The sequence below is a fragment of the Pseudorca crassidens genome, chromosome 9 (genome assembly GCF_039906515.1).
Source record: "Pseudorca crassidens isolate mPseCra1 chromosome 9, mPseCra1.hap1, whole genome shotgun sequence".
Lineage (NCBI taxonomy): Eukaryota > Metazoa > Chordata > Mammalia > Artiodactyla > Delphinidae > Pseudorca > Pseudorca crassidens.
The window spans coordinates 5,589,609-5,613,089 of NC_090304.1; the positions used below are offsets into that span (position 1 = coordinate 5,589,609).

General features: G+C 51.0%; 1 protein-coding gene across 1 annotated transcript; it reads right to left on the reverse strand.

Moving 5' to 3' along the window:
* Nucleotides 1–4,000: 4,000 nt before the first annotated feature.
* LOC137229889 (glutathione S-transferase P) lies at nucleotides 4,001–6,830 on the reverse strand. The gene is made up of 7 exons (XM_067748079.1): nucleotides 6,703–6,830; nucleotides 6,473–6,508; nucleotides 6,071–6,171; nucleotides 5,875–5,962; nucleotides 5,393–5,496; nucleotides 4,448–4,555; nucleotides 4,001–4,269 (listed from the first exon to the last, which is right to left on the reverse strand). Coding segments are annotated over exons 1-7 (627 nt in total). The 5' UTR covers nucleotides 6,704–6,830; the 3' UTR covers nucleotides 4,001–4,080.
* Nucleotides 6,831–23,481: the final 16,651 nt, after the last annotated feature.

The window sequence follows — 23,481 nt, forward strand, 5'->3', positions numbered from 1 at the left end:
GCACGCTGCTAGCCCCGCCCACTGCATGTGGCCAAGGGCGGGAGGCCAGGCCAGGCCTGTGCAGCGTCAGGCCTACGCCCGGCGGCCTGGATTCCTGATAGAGAGTGATGCCACCAAGTTTGTTCTGCAGCAATAGGTGCCTGGAAACCCACCGAGTAGGCACAGGGTCGGCTGGGGTAGGAGGAAGCAGCGAGCCTTCTAGAGGTCAGCACCCCCGTTTGGAGCTTTCCTTGTTCTGCAGCAGGGTCATCCCACTGGCCACCCTAAGGCCCTCCCTTAATCCTTTATGCCAACAAACTCAATGCCAGCTCCTACCTCCCCCGCTCCCCCCGCCCCCCCCCCCCCCCCCCGCCCCGCATCTTGCCCCTTCCAAGTTCCTGAGCACTGGCCTCTGCCCAGGACTTTGGACGCTGACCTTGGCCTTCTCTCTTTCCTGGCAAAGTGGGCAGTGAGAGGTGCCACTCAAAGTTCTTCCCTGGGGAGAACTTCCTTCTCCAGGGCCTTTCAGGGCTGCCCACCTCGGCCGGAGGCAGCAGCCCTGCTGCACAGAGCCCTGGGGAAGCCCAGCTCCTGGTTAGCCCCCAGGGCCCTCCAGGCCAGGTGCGGCAGGTGCAGGCACATTGGCAACGGGAACCACGAACTCCTGCAGTTTCCCGAGTCCCTCACGTGTCCTGGAAGCAGTGCTGTTTGGCACACCATCTCTGACTCGCTGTTCTCATGGGCAACTCAGACTGATCCTCTGGTGCCCCCCGAGTGTTCAGTCTCCTCCAGGGCCCAGAAATGAGCCAGGGACCGTTCCTCAAAGGAGAATGTGTGGGCTCCTGCTTTCCCCCTACAGGATTTCTCCACTCAAGGTAAATGCCTGAGGAAAAGCCTTCCAGTTGCTGTAGCTGGGGTCGCCTCTCTGCAAGAGGAGACTGAACACATAACGGACAATGGCCAGACCGTGTATGGATAAAGATCTGACCCACGACCTGCAGCAACCTGCCTGGAAACCAATCTCTTACCTACAGTAACCGGACAGGAAGCCAGCCCATTATAGGTCAGACTTGTAGGAAGTCAGACTGCTATCTCTAGGAACAATCCAGGAAGCCAACGATAACCCTTGCAAATAACCACCCCAAATGTCCAGGACTTGATTAATAAGTGGCAGCTTCCTTCATTTTTATCCCCTTTTCCAACTTAGGACCAACCAGAGGAAGCCAAACCTGCTCCCCTAAGCAGTGACACACAATGCCCCCACTTCCAGTCAGCCCGCCTACAGCTCCCCGGGCCGACAGCCTCCATTCAGGGCACAGCTGAAGTCTCCCTTTTCCCCCGTAAAGCTTCCTCACTCCTCTGCCTGCCTTTGAGCCAGCCTTTGGCAGTGGCCGGTTCCCTTGCTGGAGCCGGCTCTGAGTATACAGCTTGCTGTCATCTGCTGGTCTCTATTTTCACAGAGGGCAGCTAGAACCAGCTACGAGGGAAGTGGAGTTTCCAAAAGAGAGGTGAGGGCGGTGCTGAGGTCAGGAGATGGTGGAGTGCAGAAGGTCTCTATCAGTCCGTGGGGGCGGGCCTTCGGGATGCAGTGGACTAGATGTGCAAGTGCAGTGTGCTCCCAGGCAGAAGGAGCAGGCCCGGCCCAGCTCTGAAACCATCCTTTGCTCTCCCCAGTGGCCAAAGTCACCTAGCCATCGTCTCCAGGTCCAGGTGCTGTCTCCAGGAGAATCTGTCCCACTTTGGCCCTGCAGCCAAATGTCCAGGCCAAGGAGGGGGCTGGGCCCTTTAGTCTCTCTCTGATCACCTCCCCCAGCTTGGGTGTCTTCCTCCACTCCCAGATGAAGACATTTTCTCAGTTCCCCATCACTGACAGCTCTCAGGGGCTGGTCTGGGAGAGCCAGAGGGGCCTACTGTTGGCGTGGGGAGAATACCCCAGAGTCATAGCCCCCTCCCCTCGCCTGATCACCTTCAGAGGCAGGACAAAATTGGGAGGTGACTGGATTCCCTTAGCCTGAGCTGAGAATAAAGGACAGATCAGACAGGATGGGTCAGGTTATGCTGCAATGACAACTGTAAAGTGCCGGCAGTGCAAAACCACAAGGCCGCGCCCAGCCACACCACGTGTCCCGCTCCACGCTGTCCTTGGAAGTGACTCACCCGCTCTGCCCACAGTCCAGCACGACCAGAACGTGCTATATGGCCCCTCCCAACTGCAGAGGGGTCCGGAAAGTGCCATTTTCCCAAATATCATCGGTGAGCAATAGAAAAAAGTCTCTTGCAGAGGGCTGCACTCTGTTGGCTCGGCCCCGTGCTCCCAAAGGGCCGGATCCAGGCCTCCTTGCTCTTTTTCACAGTGCAAAATCCACTGTGTGTGTGCCCCTAGTGTACGGGGGCAGTCTCCTGCTGATGGACACCTGTTCTCTTTTCAACCTGCTGTGATCACAAGCAACATGATAACCTTGCTGCTGCCTCTATTCACTCTTCGGCAAGTTAAACGTTCTGTGACTCCTCATTCATAAACAGGGATGAGAGCACCTACTCAAGGGTGGTGAGGACTAAGGAAGGTAATATACTAAAGCATTTAGTATAATGCCTGGCATCGAAGGTACTCCATTAGCTTTAGCAATTATTATCCTTATTTGCAAGGGCAGCTATAGATGGTTCGGGGATACATACTTCTTAGTTTTTGTTTTTTGGGGTTTTTTTTGCGGTACGCGGGCCTCTCACTGCTGTGGCCTCTCCCGTTGCGGAGCACAGGCTCCGGACGCGCAGGCTCAGCGGCCATGGCTCACGGGCCCAGCCGCTCCGCGGCATGTGGGATCTTCCCGGACCGGGGCACGAATCCGCGTCCCCTGCATTGGCAGGCGGACTCCCAACCACTGCGCCACCAGGGAAGCCCCGCCTCTTAGTTTTGATCCACACTTCCTGAAGCCAGCATCCCCCATAGGCAATGTCTGTTCCAGCCTCTAACCCATTTCCCCAGCCACCTGCCCAATAGCACTGCTCTCAGCTGTTCTGTCCTCCTGGGATCCTCCGAGGGTGTTCAGGCATGAACTGAATCATGGCTGCCCTGATGCTGGAGCCATGATTGCTCCGACACCATGAATGGCCCCTAAACTGGGGCTCTCTATGTGGGATGGGTGCAGGTACCCCTCTGCCAACCCACCAGCCCTGCAGCATGCAGGCAGGACACCTTAGTCACTGCAGAGCTGTTTCCCTCTGGGCCCTCAAATAACATTTCCTGGAAGTCTCACCTACTTTGAGTTCTCTCAGCAATGAGAGAGGTTGACTTACTGAGAGGTTCCCCACTTTGGGCAGGAGGCTCTGATGCTGGGCAAGGCTCCCCAGAGAAGGGTCTGCTCCTCCAGGCTGCACCAAGGGGCCCTCCCACAGGCCCTCCCCTCCAGCCATCCGTGGGAGCCCCGAGAGCCACAACCTGTTTGCACCCCAATGCCTCCCCACTGTGGACACGCCACAGCCAGCTCACCTAGGCTGGATCATTCTCTTTGCCCAGCTAACAAAGATGGTGAGAGAAGGCAGGAGGCGAGCCACCCGGACCGCCCAGTGTTGTTCCCGTGCCCACAACGCACAAGGAAGAAAGGAGAGCCCCATCTGAGCAGAAGTGACTGACCCTCCCACCGACCCAGCCGGGGCTGTTCTGAGCGGCTCAGCTCCTCCCCACGCCCCTGCTCGGCCAAGGGCCCCTCAGCTCCTGCAGTCCTGGATGGAGGCCCTCTGGCAGGTGGCCTGCTGAGAGCAGAAAGCATGTTTATTTAAGTGAGCCTGTTCTCTGTAGACTGTGGGGATCTCCAGGGCAGGGACCATGGTTGATTACTCTTCCTGTTTCTTTGGTTTTTTTTCTTTGTTTCTGGAGTTCAGTAAACACAGAGCTGGTTGAGGGCTCCAGGAAGACACTCTGTGTTTTAGGATTCAAGTATCCTGTCCAGCTGCCTGTCCCTCCCCCAGGCGTGAGAGGATCAGGGAGTCCCCTCCCCAGAGAACTCAATGCTCACAGCACTGCTTCTCTCTTGGAAACTTTATTGGTCCTAGGGAAAGGGAAGCAGGCAGCTCCCTGCCTCTTGCTGCAAGTGCCACAAGCCCTCACTGTTTCCTGTTGCCATTGATGGGGCGGTTCACGTGCTCCGGGGAGGCCAGGAAGGCCTGCAGCTTGGGCCGGGCGCTGAGGCGGGCCACGTAGGCCGAGAGCAGGGGGAAGGAGTCCAGGCAGCCGGGGGCCAGGACCTGGTGAATCCGAAGCAGGTCCAGCAGGTTGTAGTCGGCGAAGGAGATCTGCAGGGCAGAGCGGGGCAAGGGCTCGGTGGGTGTGGAAGGTGCGAGACAGGGAGCCCGAGCCGGTCCCCTGGTCTGCCCAGCTTTGCTGAACCAATGGCTCACGTGCTCGCTCTGCACCGGTTTGCCATCTGTAAGAAGAGGGTGGTGCGGAAGGGGCGGGACAGGGCCAGCTCACCTGGTTGCCCACGATGAAGGCCTGGCCGCCCTGGCTCTGGGACAGCAGGGTCTCAAAAGGCTTCAGGTGCTGGGGCAGTGCCTTCACATAGTCCTCCTTGCCCGCCTCCTGCCAGAGAGATGCCACCGCACATCATCCTCCTGACCCTCACACTGCTGCTCGCCCTGCCTCTGCCCCTGCCCTGAGACGTCGCCTACTGTCTGCCCCGTCTCAGCGAATCGCCACTCACCCAGCCCCCGCCCCTCCTCTCCTCACTCCCCACCCCAGGCTATTGCCACATCCTGTCCATTTCAGCTGCTGATCCTTCGCTAGGCCACTCTTGCCACAATCGCTCTCCGGACTGTTGCAAAAGCCTTGTAGGATCTTTCTGGATCTCACAGACACCGCCCTGCTTAGACTCCCCAAAGAGAGCATCCAAGCCAGCTGGTTCAAGGCCTCCAGGACCTGGGCCCGCTGCCCCTCCAGCTCTATCTCCTGCCGCTCTTCTCCCTCCCTCCCTCCCTCTCACACACGTAGGCACACACGCCTTGCCTCTGCTAAACTGGTCCCTAGTCCCTGAATGTGCTCCGTGCCTGATACCTTGTGCACCTGACAGTGCCAGCACCCCTTCTAGAAGCTGACTATAGACCCTCCTCCTCTGCACCTGGTTCCAGAAAGTGCTCCGGACCTCCCCCAGCTGCGGATCAGGGACCACCTCTGGCTGGATGTCTCCTGTCCTCACGCTGTTCTGCCATTGCCTGCTACTTGACTGGGTCCCTCCCCCAGGCAGGGAGGCTGAGTCTTGTGTCCAGCCCATAATGGCTCTTGACATCCCCCCCGCCCCGCAGAGCCAGAAGCAGCCCAAGGGAAGGGTCAGTCAGAGCTGCGTGAGGGGTGTCGTGTAGGGTGAGAAGGAAGCCAGCCCCTTTCTTTGTCCTCAGTGACCATCCCCGTGTCCCTGCTTACGTAGTTTGTGTAGATGAGGGTGACGTATTTGCAGCGAAGGTCCTCCACGCCGTCATTCACCACGTCCACCAGGGCCGCCTCCCGCTGGTCCTTCCCATACAGCCCTGGGGTGGCGGGAGAGCAGACAGCATGACGGGGAGCCTGACTAGCCACTACAACCTGACCCACCAGACAGGCCACGTGGCTGCCTGTGAGCCTCGGCCAGGGAGGAGGGAGGAGGATGTGGAAAAGGACCGTCTGAGTCCATGCTCAGAATTCAGTGGGAGGTGGCCTGCTACAGGGCAAGGATTGCTAGACAGACCCGGGCCTGACCTTAGGGAAGATAGGTAACCTCCACTTGCCTCCACTCCACAGGGTTGCAGGACAATTTGATTTAAGTGGAAGAGGCTCAAGGGGCCAACACTGAGCAGATGCTCAGGAACGCTGACTGATGCCCGCACACCCCTGCCCTGGACTGGGCCACCTGCAGGCTCAGGACTCACCGAGGGAGCGGCCCAGGTGACGCAAGATGGCATTGGACTGGTACAGGGTCAGGTCTCCATCCTGGAACTTGGGGAGCTGCCCGTACAGCTGGGGGAATGCACAGCTCTGTCAGAGGTGCTGAGCTTGGCTGCCCCCCACCCTAGTTTTGCCCCCCAGTGCCCAGCCCCTGACCCGGGATACGACAGAAGTACTGACACAGGAGGCCTTGAGTGAAGGCCAGGTCTCCATGGTCACCACCTCTTCCTTCCAGCTCTGGTCCTGGTCGGCCAGCAGCATGCGCATGGCCTCGCAGCGCCCTGGGGAAGGGGAGGACGGGGTGTGGGGATGGGCAGAGACCCCAGCCTCGCAGCGCGCTGGGAAAGAGCCAAGGAGGTGAGGACTCCTCCGATGATCTCCCAGCACACTGCGGGGGGCGGGCCAGGCCCGGGAAGTTGCGTACTCTAGCAACGGGCAGCTCCGGGGCACAGGGAAGGCGGAGCTAGTAGCCACGTGATGGACGGAAAAGGGAGGCTGGGGACTCCCTCAGGTGGGTGAGGGGCGTGGGCTGCTGCAGCCCCCAACCTCTGCCTCCCCTCCCTCCCGGTCACAGGTCCCTACCTCGAACAGGGAAGTAGACGATGGTGTAGGGCGGCACTGCAGGATGCAGAGAAAAGTCTGTTAGCGTCTGGGAGAGGCGTGTTACGGGGGAGAAGGCGCCCGCTCGTCCTCCCTGGGGTTGCATCCCCTGTTCTGGGCGCTGTAGGCCCCCCCGAGAGCCCCAACTGCTCCCCAAAACACTGGGAGCCCCCTCGGAATCCCCCAGGGAGTTGCAGGCGGCGGGGACTCACTGATGGCGACGCGAACCTCTGCAGCGGCAGCAGCTACAGAACCCCGGCGCCCGCGGTGTCGGCCCCGAGCCTTATACGGGTGGGCGCGCCCCGCCCCGCCCCGCCCCGGCCCACCCCACCGTGCTGAGTCACCGCGCTGGCCGCTCCTCCGCCCCCCGCCCCGCCCCTCAACCACGCCGCGCAGCCAGTCCCAGACGGTTGCATCCGATTGCCGAACGTCCAGCCTGGGCAGATGGGCTCACAGCTAGGGCTGGGTTCCAGAACCTTCCAGAGGCCTGAGAGGGAGCGCAGTCCAGCCCCTTCCCCTGCTGGGGTCACAGACCCCAGAGACACAAACCCTTGCATGTAGACACTTGTTCCCAGGTGCTGTACAAAGACGGACACACCCCCTGGGCCCAGATGCTGTACAAAGACGGACACACCCCCTGTGCACGTACGTGCAAACACTCAACTCACACCCCAAGTTGGGTTTTCAGACCCATCCGCCGTTTGGAGGCCACCTTCGGGTTCTTGTATGAGTCACGTACCCCGCTGCTCCCTTCTTACCTTTTCTCTCTAAATTACCTCATTTCTTCAACTCAGGTGCGCTTACCTTCACGGAAACCTGTTTCACCCCCTACGTGGAAGCGGGCGCCACCTGCGACAAGTCGGATGGTAAAAATCACGACAGGAGGACGATGTGGTTTCTGAAATCTATCTAGACAATGGGACACTGGACCCTCCGTTTTCAAAAGTATCACTGGCATGATAACACTAAGTTGATCACTTGTCCTTCAGTTCCATCAGGATTGAGGGCAATTTTAAAGGATTCCAGGACGAGCACCAACGCTGTTGAACCCCATCTGTCCACCGGGCAACCCCTTTCTGGGGGTTCAGGCCCTACTCTGGGTCCCCCCATGGCAGTGATGGAGAAGGCTTCAGTGAGGGTTGTCCAGGCGGTATTTCATAAAGACTCCTCCTCCTCCCCCAATGCTGACTGAGCCGGCTGAGACTGCGGGGGAGCCAGGCCCCAGGTGGGGCCTGGGCTGGGCCCTGGGCAAGTTCTCCAAACACATCCAGGTGGAAGCTTCTGGACTTGGTGACTGCGTGGGGAAGGAAGCCTCCAGGGAGACCGAGATGGGGACCCGGGAGGAGAGGCAGTCACTGGGAGGACATCGTATGTCCCGTGTTGGACCTAGTGAGTCCAGGCGTCTGTGGGATTGGCAGGGAGGAGGGGGCGTCCAGAGGCAGAAAGAAAACCCAGGCAGGAGTTCGGCGGAGTCAGGAGATCCACACTCCAGCTCAAGGACTAGTGCCCTTCTCCTTTCTTCACTTTTGACATCTCTTACACCGCCCAGCCCTTCCCACCCCAGCAGTGATTCTTCAGGGGCGATGCAAAGCTTGAAAAACACCGTCAATTGATAACTTTCTAAGTGGATAATGAAACGATCATTTCCTGACTGCACCCTCTGGGACTGGTGCAGGCAAAGGCGGTACAGGCAAGGACAGGCACTGTTCTGAGGCTGACGGTTCTGGACGCAGGGAGGGCTGGGCCAAGCCGGCAGCAAGTGCCTGGGCCTTAGAACAGGCTCCAGGTTCCCGCCCAGGGCCCAGGACTTAGAGTCTCTGCCCCTCCCCCATTCACAAACCTCTTCCCTCAGGTCCCGCCAACACCCTTTTTATCCCTTAACACACAAACCCCTTTTCCTCTTTTTCTTCCAGAAGAGCTTCCTTTGCTCCTTTGACCTGAGCTAAAAGCAACCTGAAATTTGCCTTCCCCAGTTCTGAACGTCTGGTATTCAATGAGCTACCTAGAGCCAAGAACAAAATAAAGCAAAGAAACAGTTGCAATTTTATATCAAAAATATAACCTGAACAGTTCCCTTCCTGCTACATTCTCTCTTTGCAGCAAATTCCACAGCCTTGACAAAGACAACACGCCCCCGTCTCCAAAGACACACTCACACAACCCTTTCACACCCCGTCACACACATTCAAACACACCTGCACACACACACGCAAAATGCTAGGAACTGAAGTCTCACCAGGCAGCACTGAGGCCTTCTCCTCTGAGCTCTCCAGGGCCTAACAGGGACAGCCAGACCTCAGCGTCTTCCTGTGTAGACAGGGTGCTAGGTCTGGGCAATTGAAGGGGAGGGGAGGGGAGGGGAGGGGAGGGGAGGGGGGGAAGTGGAGGAGGGGGCGGTGGCCCTGACGGGTGCTCCCCTCCCCCACCCGTCCTGCTGTGGCCGCAGCTCCAGGTCTCTGTCCCTTTCCCATCGCTCTGAGTAGACATTAGCCCAACTCAACCTCCCTGATGGCCCTGGGTGTGCAGGAGCATTTGCCTACTCACACCCTCCATCCCTGTGCCCTGTGGACCATCAGAGACCTCCAGGGTTCATCATAGCTTGTCTTGTCCCTCTGTCCTCCCACAGCAAGTTTGCAGGGCAGTCCTGGACTGTTCCTGCATGCTGGACCACGGCACAGGGTGTGTGTGTGTGTGTGTGTGTGTGTGTAGCATGCATGCTCCTCAGATTCTAGTCCGTTGTCATTGCTAGTCCGTGCTGGTCCTGCCCTCACCATTTGTTTAGTTAGTTAGTTAGTTCTATGTTCCCTTTATCCCCACATTCCATTCTCACTTCCTGTGGGAATAGTGGGACTGCTGCATCCCAGGTATGTGAACACTTGGGTTGCATAAGTAGCGCCAGGTGGCCTTCCCCAACGGCTGCACCAGCCTACTCCACAGCCCAGTTACCCTTCCAACTCACTCCAGCCCCACATGCCCCCAAGACGTGGCATTAGCAGCTTTGGAATGTTCACCAGTCGAATTGGTATAAAGTTGTTCTAAATGGCGTCTCTCATTACTAAGATTTTGCATCAGCTCTTCATGTGCTCCTTGGATTTTGTTTTCCTCTTCTGGGAATTGCCTCTTCATATCTTGACCATTTTCTAGTTGATTTGCTGCCTACTTCCTGTTGATTTGCAGGAGTTCTTTGCTTATTCGAGATTTTAATGTTTTGGCTTCAAACATTACAAATACCTTCTCCGATTCTGTCCACCCTCTCTCTTTACTTCGTCCTAGGTGTCTTTCATCAAACAGTGTCGTCAAATTCATCAGGAGGCTTTTGGTGGGGAGGGGGCGGTGGAGTGGTTGTGTTTTGTGCTTTCGAAACTTTGTTTAAAAGTCTTTTATTACTGGGAACTTCCCTGGTGGCTCAGTGGTTAAGAATCCACCTGCCAATGCAGGGGACACAGGTTCTAGCCCTGGTCTGAGAAGATCCCACATGCTGCGGGCAACCAAGCCCGTGCGCCACAACTACTGAGCCTGAGCCCTAGAGCCCGTGAGCCACAACTACTGAGCCCACGTGCCACAGCTACTGAAGCCCACGCACCTAGAGCCCGTGCTCCACAACAAGAGAAGCCACCACAATGAGAAGCCCACGCACCGCAACGAAGGGTAGTCTCCGCTCACCACAACTAGAGAAAAGCCTGTGCACAGCAATGAAGACCCAACGCAGCCAAAAATAAATTTTAAAAAAAGTCTTTTATTACTGCATGTTTTAATGATAGGAGAGAATATATGGAACATTTGTATCTATGTAACTTATAAGAGGCAATATTTTCTAGTTAGGTAGCATAGCTTGGGGATTAATAATAAAAACAAAAAGTCTTTAATTACTGCCCTGAATCACAACAAATGGCTCCTATGTTGTCTTTTATTAACTTTTTCAAGTTACTTTCACATTCACACCATTAATCCACCTAGAGGCCACCTTGCACGTGCTGTCAGGTAGGAATCCACTTCCCCAACATCATCTACTGAACATTTTGACCTACATGTTAAGCTCCTGAAGGTATTGAGTCTGCCCGTCAGTTCTCTATTCTCTTCCATGTCTGTCTGTTCCTATGCCAGTACCATAATTGTTTTTTATCACTACGGTCTTATAAATGTGGTCGGGAAAAATCACACCCTCCTTCCTCCTCCCCCCCCTCCCCCTTCCCCTCTCCCTCCTCCTCCTCCTCTTCCTCTTCCTCCTTCTTTGAAGTTTTTCTTAGCTGTTTATGGGTCTTTATTCATCGCTAAAAATGCTACTGTGAATTTATCAAATTTCTCCAAAAACTCCAACTGGAATTTTGATTAGGACTGCATCACATTTACAGATGAATTTGGAGAGAACTCACACCTTTATAACTTTGTCATCTCACCCTACATTATGATCTATTTGTCTACTTATTCAGATTCTCTTCTATATCCTTTATTAAAATTTTCTACCAAGAGGTTTTACATATTCTTATATGTTACAGATACTTTGTATCTAGCAACGTATCTAAGATCCATTTCTTAATTGGGTATTAGAGATGCAGAGAAATTCTAGAAATACTATTGATTTTGTAGGTTTCTATCTAGCAATGTTGCTGAAATCTTATTGATTCTAATAGTCTGTTGCTTCCAAAGGGCCTTCTAAATGAATGCTCACATCATATGCAAATAATGAGAATTCTGCTTCTGATCTTTCTTTTTTTTTTTGCGGTACGCGGGCCTCTCACTGTTGTGGCCTCTCCCGTTGCAGAGCACAGGCTCCGGACACGCAGGCTCAGCGGCCATGGCTCACGGGCCCAGCCGCTCCGCGGCATGTGGGATCTTCCCGGACCGGGACACGAACCCGTGCCCCCCGCAATGGCAGGGGGACTCTCAACCACTGTGCCACCAGGGAAGCCCTCAATATGATGCATTTTGATAAATACATGTACTCATGTAACCACCAGCCAATCAGGTTACAGAACATGCCCACCACCTCGGGAGTCCCCTGGGCCCCTTCCACTTCACCCTCACACTCTGTAGACAATGGTGCTTTGTTTTCTGTCACCATAGATTAGTTTTGGCTCTTCTTGAACTTCACCTAAAGGCAGTCAATCAGTAAGTATCTAGTTTCCTTCACACAACATAACATTTATAATTTTTTTATATGAAGAGATGCTTTACACTTAGTTAAGTTTATCCTTTTGAGTACACAGTTTTATGAACTGGACAAAAGCCATCATTACAATGAAAATATAGAACATTTTTCGTGTACTCTTTTGCCATCCATACGTCTTTGTTGAAGTGTCTGTTCAAATCTTTTGCTCATTTTTACTTTGTTTGTTTTCTTATTACTGACTTTTGAGAATTCTCATATACTCTGGATATGAGTCCTTATCAGGTATAGGTTTGCAGATGTTTTCTCCCCATTTATAGTTTTCCTTTTCATTTTCTTAACAGAGGCTTTTTTTTAATTTTGAAGTTTTTTATTTTGATGAAGTAAAATTTAGCAATTTTTTCTTTTATGGATCATGTTTTTTGGTGTTGTATCTTAGGAATCTTTGCCTAACACAGAAAGATTTATGTTACGCTTTCTTCAAGAAATTTTATAGTTTGAGGTTTTATACTTATGTCTGTGATCCATTCTGAATTTTATAAATGATGTAAAGTAGAGGTTGAAGTTCATTTTTTTGCATATGTACAATTGTTGATGTCCAGTTGTTCCAGCACCATTTGTTGAAAAGACTATCCTTTCTTCATTGACTTGCCTTTGTAACTTTACCAAAAATCACTTGACCATATATGTGTGGGTCCAGTTCTGGACCCTCTATTCTGTTCTGTTCATCTATATATCAGTCCTTTCACCAATACCACACTATATTTATTTCTGTAGTTTTATAACTGCTTGAAATCAGGAAATGTGAGTCCTCTAACTTTGTTCTTTTTCAAACTTGTTCAGGCTATTCTAGTTCCTTTGCTTTTCCATATAAATTTTAGAATCAGTTTGGGATTATTGTTGAGATTATATTTAATCTCTAATTCAATTTAGGGAAAGCTGACATTTTAACAATATTGGTACATCACTTCATTTATTTAGATCTTGTTTAATTTCTCTCAGCAATGTTTTGTAGTTTCATAGCACATGTCCTGCATAAAATTTGTTAAATTTATCTCTATTTAATGTTTTTGGATGCTACTGTGAATGATATATTTCAAATCTTATTTTCCAATTTTTTTGCTAGTATATACAAACACAATAAATTTTTTTATATTGACTTTGTATTATGTTACCTTGTAAAATTCACTTTTTAAATTAGTAGCTTTTTTAAAAAATAAATTTATTTATTTTTACTTTTGGCTGCGTTGGGTCTTTGTTGCTGCGTGCAGGCTTTCTCTAGTTGTGGCAAGTGGGGGCTACTCTTCACCGTGGTGCACAGGCTTCTCATTGTTGCGGAGCACGGGCTCTAGGTGCGCGGGCTTCGGTAGTTGTAGCACACGGGCTCAGTAGTTGTGGCTCGCGGGCTCTAGAGCACAGGCTCAGTAGTTGTGGCACATGGGCTTAGTTGCTCTGTGGCATGTGGGATCTTCCCGGACCAGGGCTCGAACCAATGTCCCCTGAATTGGCAGGTGGATTCTTAACCACTCCACCACCAGGGAAGCCCTAAAATTAGTAGCTTTCTTAAGCTTTTTTAAAATTTGGAATTTTTTAAATTTCCTTTTATAATCTTAGTTACTAGCATATAGACTTACAATTGTTTTTTGTATATAGACCCTATAATCTGTGATCTTGCTATACTCATTTATTAGTTCAGGTTTTTTTATAGATGTTGTAGGGTTTTCCATATTGTGTCATCTGTGAATGAAGACAGCTTTACTTTTTATTTTAAATGTGTATAGAATAAACTACATATATATACACGAATCTCCTTTCTTTTTCCTAGGTATTCTGAAAAACTACATTTCCCAGACTCCACTGCAGTTAGGTTGAGGCCATGTGACTGGGTTCTGGATAATAGAATGTGGGCAAAAGTGATGTATGCCACTTTAGGCATGGCTATAAATTGTCCCACACAATCATTCTTTTTTTTTTTTCTTTTTTTTCCCACACAATCATTCTTGTTACTTGTCACTTTCTTTATTCTTTGGTTTGGTGATTGATAGGACCCCAAAAAAGCCCCCCCAAAACAGTAGAACCACAGATGGAAAAAGCTTGGATCCCTGAGTCACTGCCTGGAGTAGAACACCCCAGAATTGCAGCTCAATCTACATTAGACTGTGATGTGAGGGAGAAAGAAACGTTTATTTTGTTAAGCCAAAGAGATTTCAGTGTTTGTTTGTTACCATCGATTAGCTTACCTTGACAAATACTGAGAGTATCTTTAGACAACTATTATTAAATATTTAAAAGAAAATCTAACTTGATGTTATGTTTCAATTGGTGAATATAACCTACTTACATTTATTGTAATTCCTGTTGAGTTAGGATTTAGTTTTGCCATCTTATTTTCTTTTCCTTGATATTTTTAAACACATTTTCCTTTTGTTCTTATGATAGTTGCTCTTAACCTAAGAGACTTGGTAGGAGGAAGATATAAATATTGATAAGTTTAGGAAATCAGTAAGGGTATATAAAAGTATCAACATCTATACCTTCCCTACACCAAGACTCTTAGTCCTCCTTTCCCCCATAATGTTGATATTACCTAGAACTTTAATTCTGGGTTATAATGGATATATGACCTCTTTTTCTTTTCTTTGTCCCTAGCTTTTTAAAAAGATGACAAAAAAACTTTATAAAGTTATTCAGTCATCCTTGGTTCCACATGCCCTGCAACATCTCTTGTATGTTTCTTTTCTTACTTAAGCACTTCCTCCCAAAGCATTTTCACTATGAAACTTCATGTAGCAAACCCTCTGAGGCCTTGCATGCCTGAGCATGTTGCCATTACACCCTCATATTTACATACTAATTTGGCTGGACATAAAAGTCCAAGTTCAATTTTTTTCCTTTAACATTTAAAAAATATTGTTATTTAGTCTACCTGCATCCATTGTTTCTACTGAGAAGTCTATGTCAAATGGAATCACGTTCTTTTGCAAATGATCTCTTTCTTCTCTCTGGAAGCTTTTATAATTTTCTTTTTTCACCTCAGATATCCTTTAATTTCACTCTAATTGTCTAGGTTTGGCGCTCTTGGTTTCCAAACTAGCTCTCTGGTTTGGCGTACTCAGCTCTTTTAGCTTGATGTTGATCAACTTTCTTTTCTTTAATTCTGAGAAATGTATCTTCATTATTTCTTCCAAGATTTCCTCCCCTCCATCTGTTTTTTCTTGGCTGCACTGTGTGGCATGAAGGATCTTAGTTCCCCAACCAGGGATCGAACCCTCAAACCCATGCCCCCTGTAGTGGGAGCGTGAAGTCTTAACCACTGGACCACCAGGGAAGACCCTCCTCATCATCATCTTTATTTTTCTCTCCTTCTGGGACTTGTACTTTCTGGATAATTGTCCTTCTATTCTATCATCTGTATTCCTTCACTGTCATTTATATTTTTTCCTTTTTAGCTTTTCAGAGAGAATGCTCTACCTGATCTCTCCCTCATCATTTCATCCTTCATCATATGATTTACCCCATCTTTTATGGCTTTTCTCAATGATTGTTTTTATATATAATAATATTTCTCTTTGTTTCTTTTTGCCATTTCCTCTTTCATAATGCCAGTAACTTTTCTTATATCCTTGTATATTTTTATTATGTGTATTCTCTGTCTGTGTGGTCCACTAATTCTGCTTCAAATGATCTATTTGTCTTCTGGGATGTCTCCTCCAGGGCTTGTGAGATCATGTCCCCTGGTGGAATTTGTCATTTTGTCTGGTAATATGCCAGCCTATGGTTTCAAGGAGAGCAAAGGAGATGAGCCCCAGGCACCACCAGACCACAGCCAACTTCCTTTCCTTTGCTATCATCTGAGGTCAGAGCTTCCCTTCAGATCCTTGGGGAAGCACATTGATAGGGGTGGCTTCCAGGTTCTAATGAGCGCCCCCCGGGGGGCTTGTGGGGAAGCATGGAAGGGAGAAAGCCCAAGGCCAGAAGGGTCCACTCTTCTCCCCAAAGCCTCACCCAGCAAGAGTTTTGCAGCCCTGATATAACCCTGGTGAAGCCTGCACTAAAACTGGGGTAAGGCACTGACAACCCTGATAACTCCAGGAGTGGTGAGAACAAAGTGCACACTGCTCCCCTTGGATATCTTTTTTTTTTTTTTTTCGGTACGCGGGCCTCTCACTGTTGTGGCCTCTCCCGTTGCGGAGCACAGGCTCCAGACACGTAGGCTCAGCGGCCATGGCTCACGGGTCCAGCCGCTCCGCGGCATGTGGGAATCTTCCCAGACCCGTGTCCCCCGCATCGGCAGGCGGACTCTCAACCACTGCGCCACCAGGGAAGCCCTGGATATCTTTTTATTGCCCCTCCAGCCACACTTAGCCCCTGCTCCCACCCTACACATGCACACACACTTACACACATGCATACACATGAATACACACCCACACACATGCATCTATATGAATACACGCACATGCACACACACGCCCTGTACACAGACACACACAAGTTCAAAACAGCTATCATTCTCCTGAAGGGGGTACGGCTCACTTGTTTTGTTTAATTTTGTTTTTTCCTGAAATTCTCACTCCTCTTTGAAGTTTCTTCAGGATTCGTATCAGAGAGGGAGCGCACAGCATGTGCTCCTTCACCATCTAAACCAAAGTTTGGCCCACTATGGACCTCAGGTCATCACCTGCTTTTACGAATGCATGTTTTATTGGAAGCCAGTCACTCGTTCATTTATATAGTATCTACGTCTGCTTTTGTGCTACAAGGACAGAAACAATAACTGCAGCAGAGACTATGTGGTCCTCAAAGCTTAAGATACTTGCTATTTGCCCTTTGCAGAAAAGTCTTGCCAACCCCTGACGTAGACCAAGGTCCTAAGTCCCAGCTTCCTGGAGAAGCTAGACTTCTAGTGTCATCAATTTTACCTTCACCAAGAGTGTTGCCATGGAGTCCACCATAGCAACGCCCTATCATCCCCTTTCAACGCCCAGCACCTCCCTGCCATCCAGGCACTATCGGTGATTCCAGTCCAGGGTGGGAGCCACTGAGAGCTCCTGGAACATCTCCCAAGGCTAAGCTGGGCACCCCTCGCAGTCCTCTCACCACCTCAGAGTATATGCCCGGTTTCTGAGCTAGCTGCACACCTCTGGGTGCCAGCAGGCAGAGCTTTCTTTCTTCCCACCCTTACTGAACGCGTTCCATTGAAGGAGTCCTTCTCTCTCCCTGGAAGAAATCAAGGGCACACCCACAGCTTAACTCTGAAGTCATAAAAGCTCTTCCAGGCACCTTGGGGTCATTGAATGGTCTGGTCTACTGTCATCTTCAAAGTCCTGAACTCATCCAACTTGGAGCTTCACTGAACCCCAGCTTGGGTCAGACCCTGGCTTGGAAGCTGGAGGTGGGAGGGAGTAGCCTCCTCTACCATATTCTAGCTTCTCTTTGCTCACCACCTCCAAGAGTAAGGTTTAGGGGCCAGGGATATACTCCAAAGAATTTCTCACTCTCTGTCTCTTTCCCCTCAACAATTTTATGGGCTTGAGATGAGTGGTGAGCTAACGGTGGCCAAATAGGTTAGTTGGTCTCTTAGCATGTCCTGTGTGGGTGGTCCAGCACGTCACGCATATGTGGGGATACTTGGCAAGCATCATATCGTTCCCAACATTTGGACCAGCCACAGCTGAGACAAGAAACTGGTTCTACTGTCTTGTAATTCAGAGTTCCAAGAACAGCCAGGGCTCCTCCTAAAATTCAAGGATTCCTTGCCGTGTTCCAAATGCCTGGGTGGGTCCCGCTGAAGGTTCCGCTCAGGAGCTGGGGGTCGGGTCTGCCCTTCATCAGTGAATCTGGGTCTGAAAACTGGTTCAGGTCTGCAAACTGGACAAGGGGTGTGACCTTTTTGGGGCCAACCGTCCACAGCCCCCATCACCTACTCTTGATTTCTTCGGGTGGTCCAGACTGGGCAATAATCATATTGGCTGACCATTTGTTTTGCCCCTAGAAGCACTGAGTACTAATAATCATCAAAATATTTCTCTATATAGAAAACAAACTTATGGTTACCAAAGGAGAGGGCGGGTAGGAGGGATACTGAAAAATAATCTGGAAAAGGACATATATTTTGGGTTGGCCAAAAAGATCGTTCAGTTTCAAGTAAAAATAAAAGACACATTTTTCATTTTCACCAAGAACTTTATTTTATTTTATTTTTATTTTGGCTGCTTTGGGTCTTCGTGGCTGCGTGTGGGCTTTCTCTAGTGGTGGCGAGCAGGGGCTACTCTTCGTTGCAGTGCGTGGTCTTCTCATTGCAGTGGCTTCATTTGTTGCGGAGTAAGGGCTCTAGACGTGGCTCGCAGGCTCAGTCGTTGTGGCTCGCAGGCTCTAGATTGCAGGTTCAGTAGTTGTGGCGCACAGCCTTAACTGCTCCGTGGCATGTGTGATCTTCCCGGACCAGGGATCAAACCCGTGTGCCCTGCATTGGCAGGCGAATTCTTAACCACTGCGCCACCAGGGAAGTCCCTTACCAAGAACTTTATTGAATGATGTATTTACTAACTGAACAAACTTTTTGGCCAACCCTATATATATATATAATCTTTGCTGTACACCTGAAGCTAACACAATATTGTAAATCTACTATAGTTCAATTAAAAAAAACAGAAATAATAAGAGTTCAGGTGTTACCAAAAAATAAAATAAAATCAGACCACTTTGGTTTTTGTTTCTTGGTCATTTTTTTCTTCCACAGAAGGAAAGCCATGAGATTTAACATTTCCATGGAAGGAAGTTAGTGATCATGTTGGTAGATTCCTGGATTCCTGTAAGAACTATGTGTTTCCTGCAGTTTAGATCCAATAGCTTGATTGTAAGATTTGTTCGGAGCATAACCTATTGTGTGCGTGAGGCAGGGAGGGAAAATTCCACTTCTTTCCAGACTTTTGAGACCCTGGGCCTTAGATTCATCATATGTAAAATGAGAGGGTTGGTCTAAAATAGAGCTCCTCAAATGTGACTCTGGACATTGTGGACTGGATAATCCTTTGTTGTGAAGGACTGCCCTGTATATTGCAGTTTGCTTATCAGCATCCCTGTCTTCTACCCAGTAGCCTCCCTGGGATAATCTAGAGTGTCTCCAGACAGCGCCGAATGTCCCCTGGGGGTACACAATCTCCAACAATTGAAAACCACGGGTCCAGAAGGACTTTTTCATTCTCTCCTTGCGCTTAAATTTGAAATGCATCAGAAGCTCCAGCAGTAGTCAGAGCCACGGTTGCATTTTGATATTTTATGTTTATTTAGGGAGACATTGTCTACTGAGAAATGCTAAGATATTTTCTATCTTCTCCCTCTTTATCACCATGACACCAAATTACTGCTCTGAAGTGAAAAAACAAACAAACATATCTCTCTATGGTTAGGACCTGTGCTGCCATCTGATTCTGCTCTCTTTTACAATAATTGCTCCCACTTCCTTCTGGTGCAGTAAGCGCCCACCTGGCTACATTGTTTCAAGCTACATTGTTTCATCCCCGTTGCCACAGGGAGTCCAGTTCTGTACAGCTTCTCCTACCGTCAGCCCTGGCCTGCAGAGAGGCATTGCTTCTCAGGGGTGGTGAGGCCCTCTTGACAGCACACGCCTTACAGCTTTGGTAAATGTGGGGTTTCCAGCCTTACATAGAATATCCAGGCTTGCGTGCCTACTTCTTTTTTTTTTTCTTTTGACCGCACCATGCGGCATGAGGGATCTTAGTTCCCCCCAACCAGGGATGGAACCCACACCCCTTGCAGTGGAAGCAGGGAGTCTTAGCCACTGGACTACCAGGGAAATTCTGCATACCTACTTCTTTGAGCCTTATGCCTGTACCTCCCACCGTCTACCATGGCAATCCTGGCATTTCTACCTCACTTACTGTGGACATTGCTACTAAGAGCCACACTAACAGCTTAATTGCCCCATTTCATGGTGTCCTTGCTAGAAATTAAGTCCTATAACCCTGGGAACTGTTCAATAAACTCTCCTTGGTCCAACGGTGTGTTCTGCCCTCCTTTGATCACCGTCCACTCCCTGGCACGTTCTCCTGGTACATGCTGGCTGGGTTTCCAGATCCTTTCAGTGTGGTCTCTTTCCTCCCTTCTCAGCCCAGCCTGTCCCCACAAGGTCGTATGGTGACTTAGCCTAGTTATTTGCACAGTGGTCAGGAGAGGCTGGGGGGCCGCACGTTGTCTTGTTTGCATCTTCTTCAAGCAAGTGGGGTAGGCGTGGGGGTGAGCATTAGCCCTTAACAGGGAGGGATGGGCCACTTCTGGCTTGAGGGTTCAGGGGAAGCTGGGGATTCAAGAGTCTGCGGGGCAGGGGGTGTCAGCCCAGATGTTGCCATGCCGTATGGCAGAGTCTCCTGACCTGGGCACGGCAGACCTGCCTCATTGGAAACTGTACCCTCTTTAGAGCCGAGCTGCTCTCAGGATTAAGTCCCAGGCCTGGCACCCTGCCCTCCAGCTCTGCAGGGAGGTGGAAGCCTAGCTATCTTCCTTCACAGCCCTTAGCTTCTCGTGTTGATTCATCATTCTCAGCCTTTCACTGTCTTTCTCCCAAAGCTTCCATCAGGCTTAGCGATGGACACCTAATTCCACCATCCTTGTAGGTACAGTTGCCTTCCTAGTTCTCACATGCCTCATCTACCTCACCAGCCTGTGCGCTCCTTTCCTTTCCACTGCTTCCCTCTGCCCCCAGTTAAAGTACAGCAGTCATTCTGCTGCCTGGGCCAGGCTCTCTCTGCCACCAGCGTGACGCATCTTCATTGCCAGCTGGGTGATGGGTGACCCTGCTCCAAACTCCCCTGAGTGTCTCTTTCTCGGACCACTTTTGGTACCAGCTGTTACAGGTTGGGATCCCCAGGAAGCAGAGCTTGGCATGGGGGAGGTTTATTAGGGAGAGTTCTTGGGGTCAACACCCACGGGAGAGAGAGGAAGGAAACAGGATTGGGTGGAGGGATAAATCGGGCAGCAGTGGGGTTATCAGTGAAGGTCTGAGCCAATCCCATGGGTGGTTCTGGAAGATTGTCCTGAGTTGGGACAAAGGTTGGGTGTTTATACTTGTTTGTCAACCAGTCACTGGATATGGACAGGGAAGGAGGTGTGAACTCAGGCAGGGGAATGTGTGCCTAAGCAATTCCAAAGAGGGCTGACGCCCAGGGCTATTCGCCACCACCCTGCACAGGGCTGGGGAGTAAGTCCTTCGGTTCAGAAGGGAACATTTCTCGGCAGGGCAGCACGGCATCTCCCCAGAGAGGAAAACTGAGAACCAGAGCTAGAAAGAATTCTTGGAAGTTCAAAATGATTGCCAAAACCAAAGTCTAACTGAAGGGTTGTAATATAAAGAGACATTTTATGACATTTTAAAAAGAAGTAAAAGTAAGAAAAAGATGAGACCTGGAAAATGAAACCAAGCGTTTAGACATCCAACCCACAGAGAGAACAGAGAAAATGACATTATCGCACAAGTGAGATGAGAGAATTTTGTGAGCTAATGGACATGCCTCTCTAGATCGAAAGACCTCAAGGATCCAGGAAAATGAAGAGAAAAAAGACCCACGCCTACAACCATGGCTGAGGAGTTTTACAACACCCAGAGTGAAAAGAAGATCTAAAAGCTTCCCTGGAGACAGAAAAAAAAACGGGCTGCCCACAAAGGAGTGAAATCAGACTGGCCTTGGGCTTCCCCCACCCCTTGAGGGTGGAGGTCAGAAGACCACACAGCCATGGCCTCCCAGGTAGGGGTGGGGAAGACTCCCAGCTGTGAATGTACGCTTGGCCAACCACCAGTGATGGGTTAAGAGGGAAGGTAGACTTTTTAGATAGGAAGGTCTCAGAAAAGCTACCTTCCACACCTTTCTTAGGAATCCATGTGAAGTTTCGCTCCAGCCAAACCAGGGAATAAAGCAAGAAAGTCGAAGGTCTGGGACCCAGGAGCACCTCTCTGCTCCCACAACCCTGACAGCACCTAGCACCCTGGGCTGACACCTCCGTGGGCCAGGCCCCAGGAGGAAGCTCGGGATGGGAGTGGCAGGCCCAGATGGCCCTGGACCCCTCGCTCAGTGGGTTCAGCCGCCCCCGCATGGGGAAAGGAGCCCAGTGGCCTGGCTGAGCACTGGCCTGTCACTGTGACTGCCCAGCATCTGGTAGGCCTCGGGTGCGAGCTTCGCTGAAAGTGGCCAACAAGGCCCGTTTCAGGGCTGGGAGCTCCACTTTGCATGGGGGTGCCGGGGCCCAGGAGCAGGCTGATGCTGGGGAAAGCCCTTGGCCTCTTTCCCCTTCTTGGGCTGATCCAGTGCCACTCTGTGCCTACCAACCGCCGTGTGAGGCATGACCAAGGGCTCAGGCCAGCAAAGACCAAGCCAGGGAGTTGACCCCCCACTCACCAGGGCATGAAGGGAAGGTGGCTCTACCCCAATGCTCCCCAGAGGGTTGAGAGGGGCTGGGACTGGATTCCTGGTGCTCCAGGGCCCTGCTCACATCATTTGTAGCGTCCCAGCACAACCTGATAACCTGGGTGAGCTCCTTCAGCGGTTTCGCGTTCAGAATACTCCCCTCCAGGAGCAGCTGGAAACCCCAGAAGGGCTTTCATCTCTAGCCTTGCGGGAGCAGGGCCAGTTGGTGGCAGCGAGGCTCTTCCAGGGTCTGTGTCCCCTCAGCGCCAGGATGCTGGCATCCACCGTGCTCCGGGGCAGGTGCGGGCCGAAGGCACATTGCTTTAGAAAGCAGCAAAAATAGCCCTGGGACTTGCCTGGTGGTCCAGTGGTTAGGACTATGCGCTTCCACTGCAGGGGGCATGGGTTTGATCCCTGGTCGGGGAACTAAGATCCCACATGCTGAGTGGCATGGCCAAAAAATAAATAAATATTAAAATATAATAATAGCCCTGGGGCTTCCCTGGTGGCGCAGTGGTTAAGAATCTGCCTGCCCATCCAGGGGACACGGGCTCGAGCCCTGGTCCGGGAAGATCCCACATGCCGTGGAGCAACTAAGCCCACGGGCCACAACTACTGAGCCCGCGCACCACAACTACTGAAGCCTACGAGCCTAGAGCCCGTGCTCTGCAACAAGAGAAGCCACTGCAGTGAGAAGCCTGTGCATTGCAACGAAGAGTAGCCCCCACTCATCACAACTAGAGAAAACCCGCGCGCAGCAATGAAGACCCAACGCAGCCAAAAATAAATAAATAAAATGAATAAATTTATTTTAAAAATTAATAATAATAGCCCTGCCACCAGATAGACACGCCCCTCCAACCCAGGCAGCGCCGCAGCCTCTTCTCCCCGCATCTGACCAGCTTAGCAGAGGAAAGGTGGTCAGAGCCCACTGGGCCAGCTCAGGATCCAGACCTCTGTCCCTCCCCCCTATCCTGGGATATTCCCAGATGGCTTTTCTGCTCCCAGGATCTCTGTTCCCCGAGGCTGACGCCAGGGAGTGCACACCACCCAGGAGCCATCCCTACGCCTGCCAGGGACCGATGAGCTCCATCCCAGTGTGGGAGAAGCTGGGGTCAGGACTCAGGCCCAGGCAAGGTTTTTCCCTGCCCCTTCCTGACACACACCCTCAGACCCCCAGCCAGGGACCATCAGGTGCGGGTCCTGGGCAGTGGGGAGCACCCTTCTTCTCTAGACGCCAAGGTTCTGGCACCCTCCTGAGGCACAACCAGGGAGTGCAGTGGCCTGGAGGAAGGCTCGCCCCAGGAAGAAACTTAGCTCAGAGAGACAGGACCAGAGGACGCCGCCAAGAGCCACAGGACCGCCCTCCCCCTACTCCTTCAATAGCTACTTCTTGAGCATCTACTAAGTGCCAGGCACTGTTTAAGGCACTGGAAACTCAGCAGGGGATGAGACAGAGTCCC